Below are 9865 nucleotides of genomic sequence, written 5' to 3' on the forward strand. Positions count from 1 at the left end.
TCTAATTGCGGTATAGACATACCCAGAGTGTCACAGCTAAATACATGGTAGAACAGACTAGCATTAGTGAGCTGTTAACACCCCTTCAGTCATCCGGGGGGAAAGAAAGAAGAGGGGAAACAAAGACATATGTGGGGGGAGGAGTGGTAAGAGTAAGTGGGTTATAGCTGGTTGTAATAAGCTATAAATCCCGTGTCTCTGTTCAGTCCATGATTTTTAGTTTTGCAAAGTTATGGATTTAGACTCCCAGGCTCATCTTTTGGAGATGTTGTGCCGGTTTCCTTTGAGGATAAAGACTGAGAGGTCAGATATGTAGTGATTATTTTGTGAAAAGTGTTCACCCATGGGTGATACAGTGTTTTTGTCTTTTATCATTTGAATTCATTTGAGAGCATAGTGCTTGTCTGGTTTCATCCACATAGTTGTTTTGAGGGGCGTATAGTGCATTGGATGAAATACATCACACATTGTGGTAGGCAGGTGTAGGGTTCATAGACCTTGAAAGGTGCATTGTGGGAGGTTTTGATCATTGTAGCAGAGGAGGTAGGTCTGCAGGTTTTGCATCTGTTGTTCTGGCAGGAGCTGGTGCCACTCTGAGTTGGTGTGTCCTGGTCTGTGAGGAGTTTGTGTCTGATCATTAGAATACAAAAAACAGCTAATGTTTTATTTCTGATTCATAGACATCCCTTCACACCTCCTAAGCTTAGTGCATATGTTGATGAAGCCAAGACCTATGCTGCAGAATATACTCTTCAGACCCTGGGCATTCCCACAGAGGGAGCAGAGACTCCTGCTACAGCTCCTGCTTTTCCAGGTATGTGAAGGTCTGTACTGAGATGCTCTTCTGAAGATATATTTTTGTTAGCTACTTAATTACATATAGCAGGATTGCAGGCGTGTTCAGATTCAAATCTACTGAATGGAAATGCACATATTGGCTATCTGTCTACATATCCGTGCATCCATTCCTGTCCCTTATTTGTGGAGAACACAATATAATACTCTGGGTTATGATAGTTTGCTGGCATAAGAATGCATGTTTTCAAATGATGTACTATGACTCCACTGTAGGATCAAGTGAGAGGGGATGGGAGGAGAAAACTTGTTTAAATAAGTATTGTAGATGGGCTTGAGCTATAAACTATAATCTACATCAGAACTTCCTCAAAGTTGGGAGTGTTTGGAGCTACAGTTTTGATTTGACCCACAAGAAAAATGAGGACAATCACTAAATTTAGGTATAATCCAAATTTTCCCAAAATTCAAAAGCATTAGGACTCATTATTCCAGTCTGGGGGCCCATCTCTGATAAATAGCTTTAATAACTAGCCAAAATGGCTCGGAAAATTGTGGAAAAAGTCAGACAGAAACACAAATCCAATTTATAGACACTGCATTTACACTGTTCTCCACTGAGATCTTGGGAATGCCTTGAGCCAAACTGCACACAAAGCATGCATTAATCATACTACTGAATTTTTTGCAGTGTCTTGAGGACAGATTCAATAATTTATACATATATGTATATATATATATATATATCCAGATTCCTGCCACAGAAGTCCACAAAAGCCACAGAAAAATCAATTTGTCTGGGTTTGTGAAGGCTTCCGCAGCATGTAAGCCAAATGGACTTTTTATTGAATCCAGTCCCCACTTACTGCTTAATTATAATATCTCCCTTTCTTTCACCCACCCTTTTTATTTGTCTTGGAAACTTGACAAATACACGTACATTAACTTTTCAGCCCGTAACACATTTGACTTGCCGTTATATTTCCATAATTTTCTGAATACTAAGTCAGGCATATGGGGATAAATCTTGCTTTCAAATGTGCGTGACTTCAGAGGAGCATGAAGTATCACTCGTGAACAAAGATTCTTAGTCAATGATGGCTGAAAGCCTGCAGATCCCAATCCACGTGCATTTATTTGCTTTACTTCTGGCATGGATATGGACTTCTCTTCTCATTCATGTGATTCAATTGTGTTCACAGTGAATGGAGTGGGAGTTGATACGGACATAATCAGTACACACATATATATTAAAGCGGAGCAAAAAACTGGAATTTCCGTCCCATTTTTTTCTGTCCTCAATTGGGTCAAAAGTTGAAAAATCAGCATTTTTTATTAAATAAAAACTTAGAAAAATTTCAGTTCAGAAATGAATGTTTGGGCAATTTTGATCAAAAACAAAAAATTTCAATGCTCTCAAATTTAAATAGTTCCTTTTGGTTTGTTGAACTGACCAAAAATACTTCATTTTGAACGAGTTCAAGATTAAATTGTATTTCCTTATTTTGGTACATTGCCTCATGGGAATTGTCGTTCTGATTGCCTGATCCTCTCCACTGTCCCCTATAGGCTAGGTTCCCTGGTGTGCCTACATTTTCCATGATACACCACACCCTTTGGTCAGAGGGGAGACAATGCTGCATCATGGGAGATTATGGACTGCAGTTTAATATTGGCTTAATTCTAAACAAAAGGTTTTGTGTCAGTTCAACAAATGAAAATATTTTGATTTCTGGTCTAACCAACCCAAAATGAAATATTATGGGGGTTCAGTTTTCTTGATAAAATATCAAAAAAATTCAGCAAACTCAAAAGTTTTACACAGAACATTTCAATTTTTGGAAACTGTATTTTCTGTTGAAAAATCATTCAGATGGAAAATTCTCTGTACCAGACCTCTCAATAGCCCTGGCTTTTGCAAGACTGTCCCACTTTGTCCCCCAAAACTGCTGTCCTGACTGAAGTAGCTACTGTCCTATGGGACTGGCTGGGCTCAGCTATCTGCTCCAGGCTTTGTAACCTGGCCCCTGGTGCATGGGGTTGCAACACTGTTCACATGGGGCCCAGCCCTCCCAATAGTCTTGCTGCTCTTGAACTCCGCCCCAGGGGCCACATGCAAGTCCTCTCCACAGCCTCCCACCTAACCCCAGGATCAGTACCTGAACCCCTCCCTGGAACCCCCCGTTTCTGGGACCACCCGCTTTAGCCCATCCCACTTGAGCCACCTGACATGCTGTGGAGGTGTGCTATATAGCCATATGAAGCGTAATTTCCACTATTTTCCCAAGTTTATGTATTGGAAATATCTCTCGTCTCTACACGATGTTACTTATACACACACACACATTTTGAGAGGAGACTATGGTAGAGAATAAGCATGATTGAATGGTAGTATGCAATTCCATCATTTATACAGATTTCTGCTCATGAAACCTGAGCGGGAACATTCTTGTGCTACAGATATCTGTCTTGTCCTCCATATGCCAAATGTGAAGTAGAGTATATAGGCCTATAGTAACATCCTTAGTTTAGAGATAACCAAATACTGGGGAAAAATCATTCAGTGAATAACAGGGTGGGGGAAAAGTTGGGAAATGATGTGTTTTACAGATGCTTTTTGAAAACTTTGCTAACTAGCTATACCAAAATTGTCACTGTCCAATATGACTACAAAGTAGAGAAAATGATCATTTATAATAACATCTGATAAACACAGACATCAGAACAAGTAAGTATATTTAATCTGACAAATATACTGTTACCATTGACAATGAAATCTTCACCTGTTTATGTAATCGTGTAGACAAAAGGATGGTTATCAGCTATATCATGCTCTGCAGGTACATTTGCATCAAAATGCATTTTTGTGTCTGTTTTTCATTGCAGGATACACCATTGCTAATCCAGCTGCTACTGTACCAGTTACACAACTAAAACAAGCAGTGACGCTGGGTCAAGATTTAGCACCTTACGCAACGTATGAAGCCTACCCTGCCTTTGCAGTAGCTACTCGTAGTGATGGTTATGGAACGTTTTGAGAGACTGTTTTGTTTTTTTTAAATCAATGTTTTCTTTTAATCAAGTGCGGCAAGAGGCTAGCTCAGTCTGATAATTATTGTGACCTCGTGATTTTAAACTAATCTATTATCCAAACTTAGATTTAGTGATAGTTTTATACTTCTAGATTGATAGTTTTACAATGGAACATATACCAAAACAAATTTTAAAAATCAATTTTTCGCACTGGAAAAAAAACAACAACAAATTACCTTGGCCCAGGAAAAAGTTCTTAAAGGTTCTCAGGTATATATTACTGTGTGTGTTTACAAACAACAATCCATGCTGAACACAGAAATATTCCCAATTATGTAGCGATTTTAGAGCTTGAAAAGCAGTTAGACATCTCAGATGAGCTAGCTATGTTATCATACCCATATTCGTGGTGCATAGCAAGACTTAAAAGCATAAATGGGGGCAGTTAGGCACCCAACTCCCACAATTTTTTTAAGTCTCCCCCTAATTCCTCAGGGGCACAAGTGGGCTATACACAGTGGGGAGAGGAGCAAAAAGGTGTTAGAACAGAATCCTCTTTGCAGGCTGCTGAGTTGTAGTGTTGCACCTCAACCACTACTGTATGACATGAATGGTTGGTGGGATCACTGTCCTTCCCCTTGAGAAACACAGAAAACTTCTCACCCCATTCTACAAAACAATTCACTTCCTCCGCATAACAAAGCTCCGATGCTATCCCCAGCCGAGCCTGTGTTCGCTGGCTACCACCCAGTCCAGTACCTAATTGCCTGGCTCTCTCCAACTAGCTACATTATGTCTCATTCTCTGTTTTCCTTTCTTCCTCTCAGCTGTGTGTATGGATAGGAGGGGCTTTTTGTGTCCTTGGATACCTCTTTTGTACTTGTACCTCATTCACATAAGCCAATGGGGAGTTGATTCTCTGCCTGCTCATCCATAATAAGCATAATGAGTTAGATGTGCCCTGACCATGCCTAACTTTCATGAGCCTATGTTGGCCCATGTGCACCTCCACCCACCTAGAAAATCCTCCTATATCCTAGGTCAAGCAAACAATGTGTGAAATTTAAGGCAACTCTGTGTGCACAGAGGTCCTACACACAGCTTTGCTTCCTTTGAAAATCATATATGAGCCTATCTTCCATATAAACACTAGATTAGAGACATTAAATGCTCGTTTAGGTATCTAAAATGTTTTGACAACTCTGGCCAATATATCAAAGGCCAGGTTGAAACTGACAGCAAAAGCTGGTTTTCACACATTTAGCAGAAAAATCTGATGTGCTTATTTATGTGCATTTCAGAGCTGATTTGATGTTTAATGTAGTGGATAGGTTTCAGTCACTGGAGTTTTCTCTATCTTCTTGTAGTGCTCAGGTCTATATAGAAGAAGGCAAAATCTCAACAAAACAATGTAGTATTTTCAGTTCCCATCCCTTTGCCCTAGAGAGTAAATAATTTAGAAAAGTGTCCCGTAACTACTTACGGTGAAATCCAAAAAAGGGCTTGTTTATCGTGGCTGATTTTCAGTTAAACCAGCCCATGAGAATTCAGAAGTGAGATTTAATCATCATGCTTGCTAAACCTCTCTGAAAGTCACTGTCCTTCTAGTGCAAGTCATCTCTTTGGGACAAATTCACCGCAGGTGTAAGCAAGTTCTTGGAATTACACCCTCTTACACTAGCAGTTAATTACCTATTGTCCCTGAGAGCATTGTCCTCTACTATAAAAATTATACTAAGAGAAATTTAAAGCCATGTAAAATGTAAGAAACTTTGGAGAAAGCTGTGTGTTCATCAACAGTTTAGCATGACACTGAAGCCATGTCAAAGTTGCATTATAAATTTAAACCAATAGAATTTTTTATGGCCTTTTGGCCAAAATCCAGTGAAGTATCAATTTAATAACTGAAATATCATCTGTTGCAGTCTATAGCCAGCCCTTGACTAATTAATTGAACAATATGTTTTCCCATTATATTTATTAGTCTTGTAACAAGTATGGCAAGGGTTTGTGCAGTGCCTGATCTTATTACAATTTCTGAGGGTTGCAAGTTGATGGTGATCTTTTGAACCTCCCAAAAGCCATTGTACATATGCCTTTTAAGTTTCTTAAAAATCAGCTGTTGAAACGATCTGATGTCTCCATTAGCCTGAGGAGCCAGAGTCTATAGGCTGTAAAATGACATTATATCATACAGGCAAGCTTTGGTGATATTAAAATTCCCCTTTGATTTACAGCATGGGAGAATCATCCTTTCATTGCAATATCAGTCACCTCAGACCTACCCAGGAATAACCATCTCCTCTCCAACAAGTGAAAAGACTGAGGTATAGCACACATCTTTTAATCACACCCAAATGTGGAGAGCTTCCAACTGTAAGATACTGCACGCCAATTCCTGAGGGGACAATATGGCAGACTGGTCTTTCTGAGCATCTCAGAAAGCTTGCATTCTCCTTTCACATGATCTTTCTATGGGATGTAGAGCCTATAATGCATACTGTAGCCACACAGACCCTCCTAGTTTGTATCCCACGGTACCCCTATGGTACTCACTTCACTTTAAGCTTAGTGAGTCAACACTAGTTATGAAATTGTGTACTCAGAAAGCTGCAACATTTCTGAGAAGATAAGCCCAAAGGAGTTTGCTGAATATGAGACTTGATCTTTTTACTACTGTAAATATGCAAACGTTATAGAAAATGTAGGGCTCTTTGGTTCCAGACATATCACGCAGAAGTGTACCTGAGGCACCAGATCTGGACCCACCTGTCCCAAAATTCAAGAGTGTCCATATATGAGGTTTTGGTTTGCGCCCATTTTTAGTTAATAAAACTTGAGCTAAGACTAAACTATACTAAATTACAGAAGTTGCACCTAATTAACATCAATAATTTGCAATGCTTGAAATGAAATGAAATGAAATAATCAGCAAGAAAACACACTGCAGATTGTTTGTAGGGTGAGGTGCAAGAACCAGACACAATACAGTTGTGCAGCTGCAGACAATAGCGATCACACTGTACAACACACACTTGCTTTTATAGACACAAAGTACTGCCTTGTAAGGTGCTCTGATGACAACTGACTTCACTCTAACAGGATGCTCTTGAGACAATGCTACAGTTTGCACATATAAGAGCAGAATAAGAAAGCTTATCCTATGGTCCTGGATTTCTAGGTTTTCCTTATTAGGTGAACTGTAAATGTTACTCTATGCATATGAAATCAAGAAAAATAAGTCCGCACCCAAATCTCTCTTCCTTGAAAAAATTATATATTTTATTGCACAATTAGGAGTATGAGGCAATTATAAGTTCAAAACTAGTAGAGTTCAAAATGCGGAGACAGACAGAGAGAGCGCAATAAGTTATTATTCAAAATAATTCAGTACTAGTCTTTTTTTAGTGACAAAATGTCATGCAAGTTAATAAATGGTTATTAAGGTCCCCATAGATAATAGTTTTAGTACAGAGAGAAAGGAAGCTTACAATATCTCAGTCTATATCTCAACGTTATCCACAAACCCCTTCCATTATTAATGGAGAGGATTTACACTGTCAGATTTTCATATTGTAGTCACCAATCATTTTTTTAATGCCACTATTTCAGCTACGCATCTTCTCCATCAAAGAGCAAAACAAGAACTTTCACCACCTTTCACCCTCTGACACACTGGTCACATGAGAGGCACTCAGTGCTAAAAAATTACCTAATCCTGCCTGCACCCAGTGTAGTTAAGAGTGTTGCCTTGATTTCAATGAGAAATGGATTAGGCCCCAAATTTGTAAACCAGTATATGTGAAACAACGACACTGTGAAAATTATTTTGCTTTTCTAAGTAGAGTTTTTAATATATATAAAGCTCTTCAAAGCACATTGGTATATGAAATACCGTTTACTAGACTAGTAACAGTTAAGTGTTTATATTTACTTTTTTCTCGTATTTTTGTTGACTTACTTGTAGTAGTAATGGAACAAATGTATAAATTGTATAGTCTCTAATGCTATTAGTCTACCTATTCCTGCAGTGTTTTGCAACTTTGTTATAGAGAGACAGGGATCACTCTTCTAAGCCCTAATCACTCTTTTAAATGTATATGCTCTATGGAATTTATATAGGAAACTTAAAGGGACACTGTCAAGATATTTGTAATCATTTTTAAAACTCTTGCTTTTTCTTTTTAGTTCATTATTCTCTGTAACCCACTGGAGGCTTGAGAGTAAACTATGTTTTTAACATTGGGCCTGCTACAGTGGCATTGAAACCCATTTGCCCTGGACTACAATGGGAGCAGAATCAGGCCTATTTCCTCTCCACCCATCACACCCATGCCCTGGTTTGGCATCATAAGATTGCTTATCCATGCTGTTTCCAGCTTCCAGGTTGTTTGTTCATTTTAAGGTTTAAAGCATTAGCTTTGGTAAGAAAAACAATAGTTTATATATATTTATGGTCTGATTCTGATTGCATTTGTACCAGATATACACCCATGTAGTTCCACTAAGTTCAATGGCATTATTCTTGATTTAGGCCAGCATGAAAGGAGAATCAAGCTCATTGGCTTTGCAAAGTTTGTAGGAAGGAGGACGGTTTTATCACTTAGAATGAGGAACCCTGCTTTTGGCAAGTCACTTAATGCCTTTGTGCTCACTTTCTTTATCTGTAAAACTTGCCTAATAAAACTGTCCTTTCCCCTTCTTCATAGATTAAATTCATTAATGTCTGTAAAGCACGTTAGTATCTTCAGATAGAGAGTGGTATCTAAGTGCAAAGTACTCATATATAAAAGGGGACATGAAATCATTTGGGGTTTACCCATCTTGGCAGTATCCCTTTAAGGATTTTTGGAAAACAAAAGGGAAATTACACTGTTTGTCAATTCTTTGGTGCCCCCTAGTCTCTAGAGTGTCATATTAATTTAGTTCATTGTTGTATTGTCAAAAGCTTATTCATATGTCAGAGTCACTGAAACGAATTGGGCCCCAGTCCTGCTCTTCTTAGGTGAGGTAAAACTCTCATTAACTTCAGCGGATGTTTTGCCTGAATAAAAAGTGCAAGATCTGGCCACATTTGTGAAAGTTCAGTTCTTCTGTAACTGCTGGAGCTAACGAGCTTATTTCTATTTATACACTTTAGACACTATCTCATTAACGTGATTTAAAAAAAAACCATGGCATTCTCCTCTGCAATTGCTACAGAACTGTTTGCTTGCAGAGAATGACAGCACTGCATGGAAACCATTTAAGCCCAGCCATTGTACTCAGAGGTTTAAATAATTAATAGTACTGTTGGTGTTTTAGCTCAATTTTCTCTTATACATATCCGTTTTAAATCATTTTTAGCAATGATACACTCGTGAAAATTGCCAGGAACTAATGTACCCATACATCTACTATTAGTGAAAAAGGCTACTGTCAGTAAAAAAATGTTTCTCCCTTTCATTTGTTAAATAACTATATACTTCTTTTTTTCCAGCTATTTATATAAGGTAAGTTATAACAGGTGCCAAAGCAAAGAGACAGGAACAGTATTAAAAAGTGTGTGCATAAAGCACTTATTTTTGTACTTTTAGTACAATATTTGTATAGAGTTCTATACTGTGAAATGTAATAAAAATCGTACCATCCATTTACTGGAAAGACAATCATCTGTTTTGAAAAAATAAAATAAAATAAAATTGCCATCTAAGAATCAGGAATTCAAGGGAAATTATAAATTGGATTAAATACTGTGAAGCAATTTTGTAATTCTAGGCTCATCACAGGGCATTAACTGGACTTTGAAATATTATTAAACTTTCTAAACTAACCTGAAAGTTTCTCTGTTGGAGTTTTTTTTGGGGGGGTTTTTTGGTCAGTTGGCCATAGCTTCATCTAAGGTCATTCTGTGTATAGTACGTAAAAACATCTCAATATGGAGTGATGTAAATATAGTGATGCCATACAATAAGTATGCAAATAAAAATGTATCATTATTAAACTGTATCTTAAATCCAAAAACACCCTTAATCTTTGATTTGATGTTCCATTTATA

General features: G+C 37.9%; 1 protein-coding gene across 2 annotated transcripts in view; it reads left to right on the top strand.

The window, feature by feature from the left end:
• Positions 1-3833, top strand: part of A1CF (APOBEC1 complementation factor) — a 33836-nt gene extending 30003 nt beyond the window's left edge. For both annotated transcript variants that reach the window (XM_077821793.1, XM_077821794.1), the window contains exons 10-11: positions 681-814; positions 3682-3833. In XM_077821793.1, coding sequence (XP_077677919.1) covers positions 681-814; positions 3682-3833 — 286 coding nt within the window. The remainder of the gene's footprint in view (positions 1-680; positions 815-3681) is intronic.
• The last annotated feature ends 6032 nt before the right edge of the window (positions 3834-9865 follow it).

The sequence above is a fragment of the Eretmochelys imbricata genome, chromosome 7 (assembly GCF_965152235.1).
Source record: "Eretmochelys imbricata isolate rEreImb1 chromosome 7, rEreImb1.hap1, whole genome shotgun sequence".
NCBI classification, from domain to species: domain Eukaryota; kingdom Metazoa; phylum Chordata; order Testudines; family Cheloniidae; genus Eretmochelys; species Eretmochelys imbricata.